Source organism: Primulina tabacum, chromosome 4 (genome assembly GCF_025594145.1).
Source record: "Primulina tabacum isolate GXHZ01 chromosome 4, ASM2559414v2, whole genome shotgun sequence".
Taxonomy (NCBI): Eukaryota; Viridiplantae; Streptophyta; class Magnoliopsida; order Lamiales; family Gesneriaceae; genus Primulina; species Primulina tabacum.
The window spans coordinates 41,502,557-41,523,453 of NC_134553.1; the positions used below are offsets into that span (position 1 = coordinate 41,502,557).

Sequence of the window (20,897 nt, forward strand, 5' to 3'; positions counted from 1 at the left end):
TTTCAAAAGTAGCATAAATGTAAAACCCCTCTAAAAAACCACTCTTGCTACCAAAATGTCATCAAAATCTTTAAATTAATGTAAAATCATAAATGTGCTGAAAAACTAGCAAAGGTCCTCGGGTTATTGCACCATCCGCCCAGCCAGTTCAGTCAATCAACCCTCCTGTCTCAACATCAAAATCATCACCTGCATCATTCACACTTAGTAAGTCTATTGACTCAGCAAACCTTAACCATAGTAACAAATAATAAGTATACATCCACATGCAACAATGAAAATACTTTTAATATAAATATCTTTTCATGAATATGCATAAACTTAAATATTTTCTTTAATTATAAACATTTCCTTTCATCATATACATATACATATATTTTCCCCTTAGCTGAATTCAGATCATTAATTGTGACTTTCATATCAGGTGCTTATCGATTTATCCATCTTACATATTGCCATAGTACTAGGCGGTGGAAACATCAGCGACAATCTCACTCGTCAACTGAGCCTTGGCCTTACATGTAATCGTGTCATTTTGTATACGTATTCTTATTCATATTAGTCACAATCAAATCACCTCCTTCAAATATTTTATCATATCCATCACTTATAAAAATTTATGCATATAACATTTTCTTGAAACCAAGCATGCAACTGATTTTTAACATTTTACAATTTTCATCAGAAAATTCCATAACCTTTCACGTAAACATTTTAACATTCATTATAGCATTCAAGACACTTCCAGGTGTGAAGAAATTATTATTATCCCAAAGTTTTTTTGATTGACAAAGTCAAAACAGCACCTAACTGTTTCAGGAAAAATCCGCAATTTATTTCATCTAACAGTAACACTTCAAAACTGCTTGAAGCTCTACCGCCTACCGCTTGAAGAAGTTTCAACCGTTAGAAGACTTTAAACCGCCTGTTCAAAGTCTTTAAACCTCTTCATTAAGAACCATTCATTGCTCACTTAAAGAAAGACATTCATTGATCGACTCAGGACATTCAATGGTTTTGCACCACTACAAGTCAACAATGTCCTACACCAGTCCCGATAAAGATTTTCATTTATGTCACAATCCCATAACAGAAAGATTACTTAAACATCCTACAAGCTCTGAGGGAGCTAACAGTTATTACAAAAGAATGCTCAGCAGCAACTCTTCAAAGGAACGGGATACAAAGCTACACAAGCAAAGAGAACATTAAATGTTTGTTGAAGAACATTTAATATAGTTGCAGCTGATAGGGACACATCATTCCAGCGATACAGGTTTATGTTATTCATCTTTTCCGACCGTTGGGATGATAGCTTGTAAAAGAAGAGTTGAAGAATGTAGAATCCAGTTCGATCATTTTTAAGCTTTTCAACCATGAGACTGACACACTACTAAAACTTGCATACTCAAATATATGAGTGCAATTAAAGTTCATATACTTCATCGCTCATCAAGCACGCACTCAGCAGAAAGATATATGATCATTCAAGGATCAATTTCGTGCTACTCAAAACATAAAGTTTTCTTTTATCAGTAACCTTTTGGTTATTTGATTGATTGTGTTGTCTGGTGAACCGAGGGTTCTTAAAATCCAGAAGTTTAAAGTGATCACTAAGAGTTCCAAAACAGGCAGTGTAATAAGTCCTGATTGGAGCGAGCTGTTGCAATAAGTTTGTAAAGCCAAAGTCTTTTAGTGAAATTCTTCCTAAAGAAGAAGAAGGGGTGACGTTGGAGTTTTATCCCCGAACATCAATAAAAATCATGTGTCTTTACTTTTCGCGAGCACTTACATTTCGAACCGCTTTTTGTTAACAAACCAGCCAACCAGTTGAATGTATCATTAGAAATTGTGAACAATTTTCCGTACTTTTCAAGTGGTTCATATTTCTAATCATCCAAGAAAAACTTTCAACCGCCTAAAAACAATTGAAAACAAATTTTGAAAGCAAATAATTTTAAAGAGTTTATTAAACCCCTCCTCCCTCCTCTAAACTTTTTCCCGATCCTAACAAGTGGTATCAAAGCGAGTTTTCTTAAATGCTGATATCTACAATCAATATGGCATCATTTAACAAGATTTTTATGTTTTCTAAAGAAGATTATGATGACTGAAAAATTCGTATGCAGGCACATTTAGCAGCACAGAACAATGGCATGGGGTATCTCATCACTGACGGGCCTATGAAGATCGTGAAAGTCAATCCAGTTGTGGCTATAACTGAAGCTGCTCCCCAAATGGTGGAAAAACATCAATCCGAATGGACAGCTGAGGACAAGAAGATGGCGAACCTTAACAACTTCGTCAAAGATATCTTTTATAAAACTCTGGATAAAAATATGTTTGCCAAGATTAAAACTTGCTCCACAACAAAGGAGATATGGGAAAAGCTCACACAACTGTGTGAAAGCAACGAAAAGACCAAAGAAAATAAACTGACAGTTGTAATCCAGAATTTTGACAACGCAAAGCTGAAGCCAGGACAAACTCTCTCCAAATTTGATGAACGGTTTAGTGGTATTATTATTGAACTTGTTTCTCTAGGTAAAAAATACTCTAACCATGAAATTGCCTTGAAGGCAATGAGGGCACTGCCCAGAGAATGGGACGTGAAGACAATAGCAATGCGAGAATCAAAAGATCTGAATAAGTTGGAGCTTCACGATCTCTTTGCCGATCTTAAAGCGTACGAATTTGAGCTAGAAATATGAACTGAAGAAGAACCATCCACTTCTCAACCAACCAATACCCTGGCAGTTACCACTGTGACTCTTCCGGTTAAAGAATCTACAAGTAAGAAATCAGTCGAGCAACTGAGCAATTAAGCAATGTCCCTATTTGTCATGAAATTTGGTAAATTTATGCGTAAAAACCAATCTCAGTTTGTTAAACCATATTCCAAAAGGGATCATACAGATGATGGTCAAGCTTGTTTTAACTATGAGAAAAAGGGGCATTTTATTGTAGAGTGCAACAGGTCGAAGAAAGACGGAAAGAGACCGGTTGATAGGAGATGGTCCATAGATGATAAAAAGTTCATCAAAAAGAAAGAACAAGTTTTAATTGCAGAAGAATGAAAAATCAAATGGGCTGATTCAGATTCAAAAAGATCCATCTTCGATGAATCTTTGAGTGAAAGCGACGATGAGGCAGCAAAATGTCTCATAACATTTTTTAACGTAAAATGACCGTTTTGGCCTTAAAACCCTAACTTTCCAATTTATCCTTGGACACTGAAAGGACAGTCAGAATTCATCCAAACATACCATAATACCTTAAAATACACTCATAAACATTTCTTAGACGTAAACTTGAGCTCCTAGACTAAATTCGTAATTCGAAAACCCTAACCCCGACAAATTCAAGTTCTTCGAACCTAGCCCTTAACAAACATGTCCAGACCCTATGAAACCTTCCTAGGACCATGGTTGAAACCTTAGGATCCTACTGGAACGAGACTAGTGAGCCATGCATGCAAAACCCCCAAACCCGAGCCCTACAAGACTTGTGCTACCCGAGCCCTGCATTCATGCCCTTGACCTTGCACCAGCCTTTCTTTAACCCATCTAAGAATACTAAAAAGCCCTCTTACTACCCCTAGACTCAGCCCTAGCCGACGCCCAAGCCGCATCCCTCAAGGAAACCGAACCCGAGCCCTAGTTCCATAAAACCTAAAAGAATGTGCAGACCATTCCCTTGCCTTGTTTCAGCCATGAACCGTGCCCCTTAAGACCCTTAAACCTACTGTAAATTGACTCTCTAACATTCTTACCCTGTCAGCCCCTTGCCCTTTAACAATAACCTGCACAACATGCAAGAAAAATAATGATTTTCCATGTTTATGGCATAAACATGAAAATAATTAAGAGAATATCATATTTTCATGCAAACATGTATATTCACACATAATATGAAATCAGCGATGAGCAAGAAAAGATTAAGGCGTGCTTTTGCGTGTTTCACGCACGAAATTCAATTCTTGACGCGAAGAACGTTTGCAGAAAGATGGGGGAGCCTTGCTGCATTTTAAATCCTCAAAATCCACGTGAATTGAGCCCTAAACATGATGTGTGTGTGCTTTCTGCTGTTCGAAAGAAAAACCCTAGGATTCTAGATGTTTGAGCTTGTGTTTGTGTAGGTTTAGGGCTTGTTAATTTCAAGGTTTTGATATAAATAATTGGGTAGGAAATTAGGCCAAAAAATCCTAGTATTATAGGCTCATTATAATGTTGGTAAATTACTTCATTTAGGAAAGTTTTTGAAAATAATAACCGAGCCTCCAAAAAGTCCTTGTTTTCTTAAAAAATCGATTACCGATTTAAAATACGACTCAGCATGTAAAAAAACACCATTATCAAAAATCACATATTAAATATGTCATATATTAAATAATTAAGAATAATCATTTAATAAATGTCTTTTCTCTTTATGGTCTCCGGTCTCCGTTCCTCGATCGCGTCTCTAATACCCCTCATTTTTATGCATTCTAATAGAAAACCACATTTTTAAACATAACATGCCCACCACATTTAATCGATGTAATTAAAATAATTTAATTAAGCATTTTTTCATTTTCATAGATTTGCATGCAGTTGGATTACGTTATCTCATTTTGGAGCTTACAGTCAAACTATGAAACATATAATTTCTAACAAAATTGGTCAAGGATCTCAAGATTCAATCCAAAGATGTTCACTCGTTGTTCATCCAACTAGACTCCATGTGAAAGAATTGCGTTTCAACGTCACAACTGTCAAGTTCTCATGATGCTCTCACTTAGAAGTTGGATCTATTTCATGAAAAATTGAATTGCAAGATTGATTCAATTCACACTCAAATTTCAGCTAAGTCAGACACTATGTCGGCTCATATGACTTCAGTTGTGCACATTATGAAGAAATATGTGGTTGTTCCCTGGTGTCGACAAAAAGGGGGGAAGAAAAGTAAAAAGATGAATCTGCTGCAAAAAAAATCTGACAGAAAGGGTGATGAAAAGAAAAAATAGATAGTCGATATCGTTTATAAGATTTATCAGAAATTGTTAAAACAATTTATTCAGTTTATCAATTTCAGAAACTCACTTTATCAAAATTGCTTATCAAAATTTATTCTTGCCTACACTGGTCGTATTGCTTAATTTTTTCAAACACCAAAAAGGAGAAATGGTTGGAACATAGCATTTATGTTTTGGTGTTAACAAATAATTAAGACAAAACGGATCTAAGCTAAACTAAACTCTAAACCAAATGGAACTGACTATGTTCATAAGCTAAACTGGTTTACATAAACTGGATTAGTCAAGCAGAACTGACTCAGACCTAAACTGAAATATATCTTAACATTATTATCATTTTATCAAATCAGAACTGACTCGGACCTAAATTGAAATATATCTTAACATTCTTATCAGTTTATCGTTTATCATCATTCAATTTCAAGGACATCAATTTACATTAGAGGGCTAAACCAATTATTGGATAATTTTTATGTACCTTGTTGACACAGTCAGAATCAACCACATTACATTTTGTATGGATGTCAGGAATGATGACTTGGAAAAAAGGCCCAACAGCTACATATTTGGAACAGATCATTTTTTAAGTTTGCGATCGCTGTAGCTTGGAATCAATAAATTAAAATGAATATCACTTCAACAGACATTATAATGTTACAAACTTACCTAAGTCAACAAAGTTACAAGAACAAAAGATATACACATAAAACAACCAAGATTCAGGATTTCAAATTCAAGCAAAATTGATCATACATTAACACACTTTAAAAAGTACTGTATATGATCATCGAGGATCAGTAAGTGCTATGAATTCTTTGTAACTCATTGTATTCAAGAACAATTCGTATATTTTTTCTTCTTTCAGTTGAGTAGACGAGGAGTTTCAGTTTTCACAGTGTTAAGTCCAAACTGTATTGGGGTTTTGCAAATTGCTTGTAAAGATCAAAGCTTTCTAGTGTGAGCTTTCCAAAAAAGAAGAGTTCTCCGAACATCCAAAAACAAACTTGCGCATATTTACTTTCAGTTTACACAGTCAAACCATTATTTGAAGTGTTCTACTCTGTCAGTTTGGCTGCTTTCCGTATATATTATGTTAGTCGACTGACATTGATAATCGAGAATATCAAGTTCTGTTTCTAACTAGATTGAATTATTTTTTGAACAAATAAATTTTTGGTAGTGTTTAATTCAACCCTCATTCTAAATACTCCAACCAATCCTCACCCATTGAGATTGTCAAATTGAAGGAGTTGAATTTGGTGACTGTAGTTTGATGGAGATCAAACAGATTGCTTATAAAGGAGTTTATAAGTTGATTTCATGTAAAAGAAGAATTGGAAGTTAACTTAACAATTATTAAGTGAGAGAAGTAGAACTGTTTATTTCAGTGAATGAATTCACAAAACAGTCAACCGTCAAAAATGGATCGGTGAAAAATTTTGTCCTACGAAATTTTCATTTTTTATTATATAAACAAGATCTGTATTCTCGATACATCGATGTTGTTTGATCGTCGATCGTGGGTATAATAAGTTCATAATTATTTATTTATTAAATTTAGAATGTATTGATTAAATAATAAATTGGTAGTAGTGACTAATTAGTCCAAATCCTCATGAAACATTCTAGCAGAGCATAGAATAGAATATTTAATTAATTGGGTAATTAAATAAAACAAAAGTCATTTAATCTAAAGCATATTATATATATACTTATGTGTGTGTGTCTATATATATATTGTATCATCAAAATTTGATAACAATTTTATTGTCCATTGTATTTTAATGGATTGGTTCTTGTAGGCACAATCATTTGATACCTAGGGAATCAAGTAAGAGATGCTGCTAGGCATTTAACATGATTGGTTGGGTACTATCAAACTTGAGTTTTGACGTTCTTATTATCAAGGAGTTGATAAATAAAAATGGAGTAACTGGGATATGCTCATATAAGAACATATTTAGTCCTGAATCACATTGAGATGTGAACCTCCGGCTAGTTGTATCATTGAATCATTGAGGGTCACACAAGAGCTAACTTTGTAGATCTCGTTGAGAAGAAAAATAGTTCAATGTGTTGAATGACTTATAAAGGAGTTTATAAGCGCAACTAAAAATAGAAGTACTATAAGAGGATTATAGGAATGTAACTTTTAATTTATAGAAGTGTTCCTAAATTAAAAGATGGCTCAAATAAATAATATATTTGAAAATTGTGATTTTCATAAACATTAGTATGGACTAAATTAAATTAATTAAAGTGTTGAATTAATTAAACAGTAGTAAACCTAGTGGAGTTTAAATAATTAAATTAATTCAAGCGTTGAATTCATTAAATAACATTGAGTCTTGTAGAGCCCAATTGAAAATAATTATTTAACTAGTGGGCTTCAGTAAAATCAAGTAAAGTTTAATTGGTCTCAAATTTGTTTGAAAAATTTAAATAAAAGTCCATGGGCTTTGTAATTTTTACAAGTCCAAATAAATTGTATGCAAGGGAGGTGAAAGCTTGGAGGCAATTTTTTCAATAAACAAGACATGACATGCTCATGTACTTTTCAACTTTTTCAATCACCAAGAAATTATTTTTCCTTCTCTCCTTGCACCCCATATGGCCGAAACTTCATAGCCATTTTTCTCTCCAATTTTTGCTTCTTCAATTGTTGAAAAAGCATACTCTTCTCAAAGAAAAAACCTCTAATTTTTTAGTGCAAAATTAGAGGGGATCTTCCTTGTTAGTGGTGGACCTAATTTGAAGGAATTTGAGCAAGGAGTGCTCTTGGATAGCTTGTAGATTGTCTACCATCAAGAGCTAAGTTGTTTACAACTTAGTTGGAGCCAAAACATCAATCCTTGTGAATGATAGGTAAGAAATTCTAAACACACTATGTATGACATATTTTTGTGTTTTTGTGTTTTGCTACACATCATTGTGGGTGCTCGGTTTTCTTCATGAAATTTTTTTTTTTTGAAATTCCGTTGCGTTTTCGGGCACCGTAACCGATCCCATTTCAACATCATGAAATTTTAGATACCTACACTCAGAGGCTTGTTTCAATCTACATATGGATTTCTTAAGCTTGCACACCAATTGCTTCACCATCACTAGATGAAAATTCTATTGGTTGTTTCATATAAACCTCTTCCTCTATATCACCATCGATAAACACCATTTTTACATCATTTTTTGCAACTCAAGATCAAAATGTAGAACTTATGCCATAATTATTCGAAGAGAATATTTCTTAGAAAAAGGATAATCAAAATGTGGAAATAATGCCATAATTATTCGAATATAATCTTTCTTAGAAAAAAGGATAAAATGTCTCCCTATAGTTCATTCCTTCCCTTTGAGTTAATCCATTAGCAAAGAGTCTTGCTTTATATCTTTCAATGTTTCCTAATGAGTTTTTCTTTGTGTTGAAGACCCACTTACATCAAATGTTCCTCGCACCAGTAGGCAACTGAACAAGATCTCATACTCTTTTTTATGGCATCAAATTCATTTCTTCCTTAATGGCATCATATCGTAATTTCAATTCACTACAACTTATGGCTTGTGAAAATGTTTTAGGGACATTTTCGACTCCTATGTTAAAGTCTGATTCTTGCAAATACACAATATAGTCACTAGAAATTACTGATTTTCTTATTCTAGCAGATATTTTTAAGTTGTTATATTGGGAAGCTTCTTGAATTTCTTTGGTCAACAATTATTTCTGCTTCCCCATTAACAGTTTGATCGACTAAATTTCCATCAGCATCTTGTGGATCTTGATCAATTCATTGTTAGTCACCCATTGGGGCTTAAGGGGTGCGAAAACAGTCAACATATCACTTGAATAAGAGGGTTGACAATCAATGTGATCTTCAAAAATTACATCTTGTGGATTATCACTCTCACTAATCAAGTCATCCTCAAGAAATTTCTCATTTCTTGAATCCACAATTCTAATGTTATGAGATGGACAATAGAATTTTTACCATTTGGGTTTTTTGGGTATCCAAGGAAATATCTACTTATGGTTCTTGGATCAAGTTTCTTCTCTTGTGGATTATAACCTCTTACTTCAGATGGGCATTTCCAAATGCGTATAGGTTGCAAGCTCATTTTCCAACCTTTTCATAATTCAAATAGCATCTTTGGGACAACTTTAGTCGGAATTCAGTTTAATATATACACTGCCGTTCTAAAAGCTTCAATCCACAAGGTTTCAGGAAGTTTGGAGTTACTCCTCATACTCCTAACCATGTCATTAAAGTTCGGTTTCTTGTTTCAGCCACAACATTTTGGTCTGGAGAACCAAGCATTGGTATATTGGGCAAAATCTCATTTTCTTGAAGAAACTTCGCAAATGGCCCAAGATCTTGTCCATTTCAGTGTATCTACCATAATATTCACTAACTCTATTAGACCTCAAGATCTTAATTTTTAATCACATTATTTTTCTACTTCGGCCATAAAAACTTTAAAGACATTTAACTCTTTTGTGCTTGTTATGAAGCAAGTAGATATACATTTATCATGAGTAATCATCAATGAAAGTGATGAAATATTTCGGACTTTATATGTCCATGTTTGGACAACATATATCCGATCTCTAAAAAATTGATACTACTCTTGACACTGTTTTTAGACTTGTAGGTCTGCTTACCCTTAATGCAGTCCACACGACTCTCAAAATTATTAAAATCTAAAGTACTAAGTAGTCCATCATTTACTAATTTCTTAATACTCTCTAAGGAGATATGACACAATCTCTAGTGCCACAATATAGATAAATCCTCATTTATAACATATCTTTCAAAACTTGCTTGAATATGCATAGTGTTTGCTATCATTTTGTAAGGAAATCGAAAAAAAGACCATCAATCATTGTATCATTCACAACAAGGTTTGACTTATTTTTATAAATTCATAAAATTATCCAAAAATCGAAATGACATTCATATGGTACAAAAATTGAAATTGAAATTAATTTCTAGAAAAACTTAGAACATAAATTTTTTTCTCCAAAACCAAAATAAAACCAGTATCCAAAACTAAATTGCAAGTCTCTATAGCCTCCACATGTGAACCTATCTTGTTTCCCGAATAGATACTCCGCTCACTTCTAACTGGCCTCCTTAGGCTTTGCATACCCTGAAAGGTGTTGGAACATTTCATGTTCGTAATTTTGATTTTGATGTTAACAAAATTTGTTATTATATTTCTAACATATTTATTCACGTGTGAAGTTGCAAACAAGAAGAAAACTGAAACTGAATTTATCCAAACTGAATTAATGGCGAGTTTCTGTTTTTTGATAATATCTCTCAGCTGGATGATTCAATGACAATAAACCACCTCAACTGATCAGAAAACTCAATTTAGAACAAGTCGTATTTCACGTCAGTTGGGCAAAATGGGCAGTTAGCATAAAGAAATCTGATAGTTGAGAGCACAAGCCCTTATGTGAGGATGTATTTTGATATGTACACTGTAAATGATAAATCCTCACACACAATTACTCACACATATACATGAGAGTTGAACATCAAAGTTTAGTTGAGTAAATCTTCATACAAAGACATTAAAAATTGTGTTTATAGTCTTGGCATAAGAGACATTAAATATTATGTAGATTGTGAGGTTGCAGTCTACAATCGAGAGTGTGCTAGGAGTTTCAATTAGGCAAGATATAAGTCTTAAGTTGAAATGGGTTTGTACAAGGTGTTGTATAAATCAAAGTCTTCTTGTGAGTTCTTCCCAAAGGGAAGAAGTGGGTGACGTAAGAGTATTTGAAGTTTCCGAACATCCATAAATAAATTTGTGTTTATTTATTTATTGCATCTACTTATCATCTCCATTGTTTTAAAGATTTATTGTTGAAGCATTTTATGTGTTCTTCAAATATCAAAATATTTCATACCAAGTGTTTGATAAAATACATCAACTAAAATTTTACTCATTCAATTTGAATATATTTTAAGTTCTTTACAAAATATTTAAATTTTTATGAATGATTATTTCGAGTGTCTTCCGCTTAGTTTGAAAACTAAACTCGATTTAATTTATAGGTATTCAATATTTCAAGAATTGAGCTATTGTAGCTCAACGATTTTCCCCCAAACTGATCCCATCAATTGGTATCAGAGCGGGTTGTTATTGAAAGAATATTGAAACTAAATTGATGTTTAAAATTCGAAAATCAGATTTTATAAAACATATATATGCGAAACTGAATTTTCGTATAGTTTGCAGCAATTGTAGGAAAAATGGCATATATCCTTGCTCGATTGTCCAAATGATGAATTGATTTTTGCGTTGCAAACTAGACTCGTAAAGGATTGCAGCGGCATAAAATTTGCAGCCTACTCAAGTTCTAGAAAAATCATTTTATTCACTGAATGCAGATCATTAGCGCCACAACAGAAAATGAGCCATGAAGAAAATTGGTTAACACTCTTCTAGTTTTACAAATTTCAAACTTTCAAAAATATAGGGAGAGAACTCATTATAATGTTAATTGAGAGATTATTTTTAAATATTGAGCGGGAGAAAATTTTATGCCTAAAATGTTTTGAAAATATGACGTTTTCTTTCACACAAAAGGAGGAGAAATATATTAGTTGAATCGATTGTTTACCCAAATTATATGATCATAAAAAAAGAGATTGTTGGAACATTTCATATTCGCAATCTTGATTTTGATGCTAACAAAAATTGTTATTTTATTTCTTTACTCACGTGTGAAGTTGCAAACACAAGAAGAAAACTGAAATCGAATTTAGCCTAAACTGAATTTCTTGCGAGCTTCGATGTTTTGATAATATCTCTCAGTTGGATGATTCAAATTACAATCTGACAACTTGAATGATCAGAAAACTCTATTTGGAACAAGTCAAATTGCACGTCAGTTGGGCAAAATCAGATGTTATCTAGGCCAAACGGATCGCTGAATGACCAAACTGATTGCAGGAAAACAACAATCTGTTGGGTATGAGCAGTTGCGATATATTGGCCATATCTCTCAGCTCAGTTATTGGAATGAAGCAAATTATGTATGCGTTGGAAAGATAAAATGATGATTTACAAATCATCTTCAGAAGTCAAAATCTGAATTGAAGCTTAAAATGCTGATAAATTATGATGAAACTATTGGTTCTGCACAAATTGAAATCAACCTTTGATTTCAGCACACCAACTGAAAATGAACTAGTTCAGCTGCTGACTAGTTGAACTGAACCACTTGACCAGTTTAGGCTCGAGAAAAAGTCCAGCAAGATGAATTCGACCGTTGTAATTTCAGAAACAGTACAAAAACTTTCCAAATGGTCATATTCTTGTATCTAATGTATATATCATTGTTGGGCTTATAAATACAATATCTTGAAGATCAAACAAGATCTTTCGAAGGGGATTCAAAGCATGGGCCGTTAGCATGAAAAAATATACTAGTTGAGAGCACAAGCCCTTGTGCAAGGATACATTTTGAGATGCAAACTGTAAAGGATAGATTCCTCACATACAATCACTCACACATATACATGAGAGTTGAAATTCAAAGTTTAGTAGAGTGAGAATATGTGCTGCAGCAGAAAATAAGTCATGAAAAAAATTGGTTAATCACTCCTCTAGTTTTATAAATTTCAAACTTTTAAAAATATAGGGGGGATAGCTCATTATAATTTTAATGGAGAGATTATTTTTAAATATTGAGAGGGAGAAAATTTTGTGCTTAAAATATTTTGAAAATATGACTTTTGATTCACACAGAAAGGGGGATAAATATGTTAGTTGATTCAATTGTTTATCCAAGTTTTGTAATCATCAAAAAAGGAGAGTTTGTTGGATCATTTCATGTTCGCAATCTTAATTTTGATGTTAACAAAAATTGTTATTGTATTTTTAACATATTTACTCACGTATGAAGTTGCAAACACAAGAAGGAAACTGAAACTAAATTTATCCAAACTGAATTTCTAGCGAGTTTCGGTGATTTGATAATTTCTCTCAGCTAGATGATTCAAATGAAAATCCACCAACTTGATTGATCGAGAAACTTAATTTGGAACAAGTCGTATTGTATATCAGTTGGGCAAAATCAAATGTTATCTAGGCCAAACGGATCGCTGAATGACCAAAATGACTGCAGGAAAACAACAATCAATTTGGTATGAGCAGTTACGGTATTTTAGCCATATCTCTACATAATTAATTGGAATGAAGTGATTCAGTATGCGTTGAAAAGATAAGACGATGATATACAAATCATCTTCAGAAGTCAAAGTATGAATCAAAGCTTAAGATACTTATAAATGATGATGAAGCTACTAGTTTTGCACAAACTGAAATCAGCAAACTAGTCAGCATCTCAACTAGTTCAGTTTCAGCTTGTGTGACACAAGCTGAAACTGAACTAGTTGAGCTGCTGACTAGTTGAACTAAACCACTTGACCAGTTGACCAGTTTAGGCTCGAAAAATGTCAAGCAAGACGAATTTGACCATTGCAATTTTAGAAACAGTACAGAAACTTTCTAAATGATCATATTCTATTATATAATGCATATATCATTTTTGGAGCCTATAAACACAACATCTTGAAGATCAAACAAGAGATTTGAATTAGATTCAAAACATGTGCAGTTAGCATGGAGAAATCTACTAGTTGACAGCACAAGCCCTTGTGTGAGAATACATTTTGAGATGTATTGTAAAGGCCCGTATTTCGTATTCGTAATTTTGCGGAATTGTTAAAAATTTTCTAAATAAATAATTATCTTGTCCCATTTAATTAAAGTAAACATGTAAATAATTTTAACTTTAAAATAACAGCGGAAGCAAATATTGTTTTCAACCAACAATTTAAAAATAATTCAACGTAAACATCAACTTAAAAATAATCCAACGTATTAAAACTGAGTTTGAATAATAAAAGGTGCATAAATTAAATCATGAGGTCATCGGGTTTACTACTGCTGCCCAAGATCGCTCACTGGTCTCCGCCCGCGGTCTCGACCTCATCAATACCTACAACAATCAAGTCTAGTGAGTCTAAAGACTCAACATGTATATATCGTGAATAACAAGTAAATATATCATAAAATCGCATGCATCATAAAAATAAAGTATCGTAGAGCGTACGGTGAAAATCGTATCATGAATAATTATAACTACGTGCATATCTGAAAATTCATACGTAAAAGCTTTGCTCAATAGAGCTCTGTCATAACATATCATAATTTTTCTAGTAGAGATAATGTTTCTAAGCTAGTGGCCCATAACATAGCGTAAGCACCTGATCAGACTAAACCACAGTATACTGGGCGGTAGAGATCAATCACAGCCCTTGGACTGGATGTCCGTACCCATACATAATCATAAACCGGTCGTAAGTCACCGGGCGGAGAGGTCCTCGGTTGTTCCTACCGACTTCCAAACCCATAAGCATAAGGTGGCCACAAGATATATAGCATATATCTCAAAAATAAACATTTTATATTTTTATGCACGTAATATAATTATAACCTTATTTTTACCGGATGAGTTGGATCGCTCTCAGGCTTGCTGCGACTTACTACTAATATGTGACACATGAAATAAATCTTAACTTGACACAAACTTAACAATAAAACCAAAAACGAGACGATTAGAACCGATAACTTGATTTTTAACCATGGCTTTGTACCAACCCGAACCAACATTAAACCGACGTTTAACCATGATTAAAAATACCCCAAACATACTGAAAAATATGCATAATAACTGTAAAACACGAAAATGGGTGAAAGGAATCCAAAAACATAAAACACTCTTTCGAGAGTCATTTTGGCACCTTTCACCGTAAATTCTCGTACGACCTCTAAACTCGACCGAATCACGAACTGCCAAAAACATGACTTTTCTAACTCATTAAGGTACTGTCCAGTCCAAGGCCATGAGCTAAAAGCCAGCCAAGAACTCAAACCAACCTCATGAACCGAACAGCAAGTTGCTATCAAATTACAGTAGGAGCAGCTTGTGTATTTGAGGGGAAATTCTGAAATTTAATGACCAAGGGCTTGAACCACCACCCAAAGACTCTTACCAACATCCTAAGACATGGCTTGGACCATGGCTAAGGGCTAGAAGCCAACCACAAGCCGAGCCAATACCTAGGACAATGCACAGCTCAAACCGAGAGCACCCAGAAATTATGTGCTGTAGTATTCGAATGAATTTGTTGTCTTATTTCGTTTCAGTGGCTATATGATCAACCATGGCACGATCTAGACCTGAGGGAGTGTTGTATGAACCATGGATATAGGTTAGAAGCCAGCCACAATCCACCCAAACACACAGAACCCGAAACTCATCACCCATATCAGAAAAATGAACCATGGGACATGTGTGTGTTTTGTTTTAAAAATTCGATGGGACCATGAACCAAGCTTTGAAAGAACACCTTGGTCACGTTCTAGACATGATAAGGAAGGGTTCTAACCATGGCTACAGTCCCTAGGACAGCCATGATTCGAACTCCCATCCCAAACAACCAATTGACAGAATTTTTGACAAAATCTGCACTTAATGGAATTGTTGCTGTCCATTCTTTGTACTGAGTGTATGGACTGAAACAAATGGACTAACGACACTCTAACACCCTCTGAAGCATGCCTATATGAAGCCTTGACAGCCTGGAACCGAAGCAATCATCTGGACTCAGCAAAAACAACTCAACCGTGAAGATAAATACCAAGGGCCGAGATGTTGTACAGAATTTTCCGAAAATTTCTTGCTGTCATTTTCATGTTCTTGCTTGAATCATACTTACATAATGGTTTAAACATATCTATAGAACTTGATTGAAGAGCAAAGAAACAATATATACATGCCTGGAATTTGTTTTGAAGAAAAACAAATCAAAACGACAATACGACGCGACGGAACCGAGTTGGATATCTTCCTTTCTTTTCTATTTTTCTGCTGATGTTCCTTCGATTTCAACTGCTGTTTTTCTGATGTTTTCGAAGTTTAAGGTTGTAGGAAGTGTAAGGGATGAAAGTGAATGATATAGGAGGTGTTAAAGGTGCTATAAAACACATTAAGTTGGAGGTTACAAGTCAAGGGATTGAATGGGTTTTTGACATGCGCTTTGGATTCCCTTAGCTGCCGATTCCCATTTCTATTTTTTTTTTTGCTGTATAATTCGGTGACTTACTTAGTAATTAGTTGGGGAGAAATAAGGTGTAATATTGTGTTTGAATTACTACTAATTAGTGAATTAAAAATGGGTAATTGAATACACCATGAAGTCCATTTAGAGGTGATTTGAATGGAGAGTTACCAAACTTTTGAAATGGTTTATGGTTTGACTATAATGTTACTAATATTGCATGTACAATGTTGTTTAAAATCTAATATTTTAAATATTTAAGGTTTTAAACACTCCTACCATACATTTTAGTTAAACTTTTGGCAGAATGTATAGCATGATGTTTCATCTATGATTTATAGATTGATGGATAGTCGGAGGGAACTACCTAGATACTGGAGGATATCCAGGAACTGTAGTGCTGGATTTTAGCACTAGTGACCTGATGTTTTGTCACTTTATGAATTATTGTACAATAATAGCGATTAGATGAATATCGAAATAGTTTTGTTCGAGGCATTGTACAGTGAGTACTGCGGATTTCCTCTGAATGGAAATGATATTACGGTGATATTTGAGATTGAATTTGATAACAGCTGATGATATTGATTGGGTATGAGCTGTTGATTGGTATATACGGATGTTGTATAGCCAGTATTTGCAAACAATTTTATCAGAATGGTTTGATAGAATGAATTTGCTGAAGTAACCTCTATTATACATTCCTTCCTTATCTGATTTGATTGCCTGTGATTTCGAGGACGAAATCATATCTTAGAGGGGGAGAAATGTAATGCCCGAGAATTTGATTACCGTAATCGGAAATGATTTGGGTATATTTACCGTAATCTGAGATTAATCTGGGATGATTTCTTGATTAATTGAAGTGATTATAGACGGAACGGAGTGGACCGGGAAAGACGAGAACAGACGCGAAACACATGTGCGAGGGTGTGCCTTCGCGCACAGGCGCGGCGTGTAAGCGCGCACATGCGCGGAATGTCCAGAACCTTGGGCGCATATACGCCGAGATGGGCGCGCATATGCGCGAGTATTGAAACGCCGAGACAGTAGGTCTCGCGCATATGCGCGACTTGGGTGCGCGCATATGCGCGAGCAGTCCAGAAGCCAACGTTTTGGAACAGAAGCTTTGGCGCATATGCGCCGGATTGAGGCGCGCATATGCGCCAGTAGTTGCGAAGCCTATGCGAGTAACTCCAGAGAGACTCGCGCATATGCGCGGAGATGAGTCGCGCATATGCGCGAGGCGATGTGCAGGATACGCGCGGAGACCGAGTGTCTCGCGCATATGCGCCGATTGGGGTCGCGCATATGCGCGAGACGTGTGCTATAAAGATTAAGCCACTCGTCTTTTTGCATGTACGTGGGTGTATATATATATATACAAACGTAAATCTTCAGGGAAAAACGAGAAAGAACCGAGGGAAGAAAACTCCAAGTTCCTTTCGTGTGAAATTTGAGGGTTACGCAAAAATCCGCCCGTCTGATTTTGAATCTGAGTATAGTACTGTGTTCCTATTAACGCAGGCTACAATTGGACCTAAGTTTTACTACGTTTTGATATGTTTTAAATTATGATGTTGTCAGAATTGAATGAAATTCATATATGATGTTCTTGACATGTTAGACATCATAGAATCGAAGTCCGATTAAGAAACGGACTGGTTATGGAATTATTATGATTTTCGAAGTCAATTTGATTGAGAATCGATATCAGATTTATATCATCGTTGAGATTATGATTTCTACCAATATTAGTTATGAGTTCTGGTATTATCTCTGTGGTATTGGAATTGACGGGGTTATCGAGACTGTATTGTTATGCCGTCGAAACATCCGTAAATTGATATTGATCAGACTCGGTATTGGTTGAGATGGTATTGTGGAATCATATGTCGATTGGCATTGATCAGATTATGTTTTGATTTGAGTATTAATCAGAACATGTTTTGAACTGAGTCATGTACTGATATTGTATCTATTCGATTGTCATTATCAGATTGGGTATGGACAGAGTTGACTTTGATACTTCGTCTTCGTCGGACCGAGAAGATAAATGTATAAATTAATGTTGAGTTGGGATTGCACAACTCGAGTGAGGTTTGGCTCGAGTTTCCCTAAATCACATACTTTACCTTATTGTATTGATTTGATTGATATACTTGTTCTCTTGATTGATAGACAGCAGGTATTAGACGAGTAATCTTGTGACAGAAGTGCCTGATAGTGGTGGGATCGCGACAGGCACATTGCACAATATCACAAGATAGTGTATTGGCGATTGTGTCAAAGTCTGTCACCGGATGTTTGGCTATCGATGTAGATAGAATTATAACTTCTTCTATTACTGATGATCGATATTATATCGATGTGGATAGAATCGGAGCTTCTTCTATTACTGGTGATCGGTACCGTATCGATGTGGATAGAATCATAACTTCTTCTATTACTGATGGTCGATATCATATCGATGTGGATAGAATCGGAGTTCTTTCTATTACTGGTGATCGATACTATACCGATGTGGATAGAATACGAGCTTCTTCTATTAATGGTGATCGATACCATATCGATGTGGATAGAATTGGTATTTCTTTTATTACTGGTGATCGATACCCTATCGACTTGGATAGAACTGGAGTCTTTTCTATTACTGTTGGTCGATATGGGAATGCTAACTTCTGGAAACCGGGATCCCTAGACTAGGATTGAGTCTAGTCTTAAATGTGAAGTCATGAGTCTAATTGATAGTTATATTGATTCATATTGATTTATGTTCCTGATGATGGTACATGTTTAGAATAGGATTTATTCTTGATATGGATTTATATTCTGATTTGAATACATGTTAGACATATCTGTTATATGCTTTTATATTGTTTTTATGATTGCATGTATACATGATTTATACTGAGAATGTAATTCTCACCGGAGTTATCCGGCTGTTGTCTTGTTTGTATGTGTGCATGGCAACAGGTGGGATAGGATCAGGGTCAAGAAGAGAAAGAGGCTGGACTAGATAGCGTGGAGATCCGGGCTTCGAAGCAACTTAGGATTCAGCACTGAGATATAGTTGAACCTAGTTGAATTCTTGTAGATAATACAAAATTTGTATACTTATGTTTAATATGTAATTTGAATTGAATTACATTACGTTTCCGCTTTGTATTTTAAAAAAAAAAATTAGACCCTGTTTAGCTTAATTGATAATTAAATCACAAAGATGATTAAGAAGATGATTAGCGTCCGGGTCCCCACATGTTGACTTTATCTGATAGCAGTACAAAATATAATATTTTTCTTCTCTGTTACATATGTTCTGCTTGTGTACGAACTGTCAGTCTGTTGGCTGATACTACAACTGATATCGTGGCTAACTGATCAGGAGTCAACTGATCTGCGGATCAGTTCAGCTGGATATTTTTAGTTCAAACTGATCTCGTTTCAATTTGAGATACTTCAGTTGATGAAGATTGTTCTAGTTCACTTAAGCAAAGTCTTCAGTTCTAATTATTAATTCGTTAACTGAACTTTAAGTCATCGGTTTTAAATCTTCTTTCAAATACGATTTGTCCGATCAGTTCGGTTGTTCAGTTCTCTTGCGGATTTAATTGTCAAACTCTGAAACTTATAATATTCTAACACAACTTATATCAGAGAAATTAACAGGTTGTACTGCAAAAATTTTAATAAACATTCTTATTAATAAAAAAAATTTGAAGAAAATTTCATATTTTACCCAATTTAAATCATGTAATAAAAATCTAGTAAAATAAAACTTGTATGTAGGATAAAGTTTTAATTAAATTAGATTTTATGCAATTTTATAATAAAACTATCAAAATAAATTTTTTTAACTCCGGTAGATAAATTAAGAAAAATTATTTTGAAATTTTATCTTAATTAAGAACATAAATATAATAAAAGTCCATGTAGGATAAAATTTATTGTATTTACATAATTAATTATAAATTTTGATCATAATATGATCGAAATCCACTTAATGTATAATTTTGCATAATTAATGGTATTGTGGCTAAAACTTAATTATTAAAAATTATATGTTACATTGAACAAAATTTTGGCTTCACTTAATTTTTTATATAATAATTATTATTAACACAATCAACACTTTCCAAGAATGATCTCATGAAAGATTGGTCGGTTTACGACCTCTTTAAAAATCAAACTTCTTATATAGTGCAACGTTCTCAAGAAGATTAATGGGCTCTAAGGCCTAGCATCAACATCTAATTAAAACTCTCTCACATTATGTTTTCATGTGTATTTCATAATTAATATGACTTAATTATCCATATTATGGATCTTTATAAGGAAAATTTTAGCTTAATTTCTTCAAGAAAATCATGGACCCAAATATAATTTAATTTAAACAATTTCTTCATTTGCATAAAAAAATTTAACATAATTTTAATTGTATGCAATATAAGAAAATTGTAGGACCGAGCGCTTACAGGTTTACCAAAAGCTATAGCTACTGGTAATGGTGCAACTCAAATCTTTTAAATCGCACAGCAGCTCGAGCACCACGGTTCGATCGCTCCTCCAAGCAGAGACAATTATTGCACCCAACAATCTCCCTCCCAATAATTGCACTCCTTGCAATCAACGAGAATTGAACCCGTGACCTTGGCTCTGATACCAATTGTAAGATCGAACGCTTACTGCTTTACCAAAAGCTATAGCTAGTGGTAATGGTGCAACTCAAATCTTTTAAACTGCAC

General features: G+C 34.3%; 1 protein-coding gene across 1 annotated transcript; it reads left to right on the plus strand.

Moving 5' to 3' along the window:
* Nucleotides 1-2,123: 2,123 nt before the first annotated feature.
* Nucleotides 2,124-2,711, plus strand: LOC142541999 (uncharacterized). The gene has a single exon (XM_075648446.1). The coding sequence runs from the start codon at nucleotides 2,124-2,126 to the stop codon at nucleotides 2,709-2,711; it is 588 nt and encodes a 195-aa protein (XP_075504561.1).
* The last annotated feature ends 18,186 nt before the right edge of the window (nucleotides 2,712-20,897 follow it).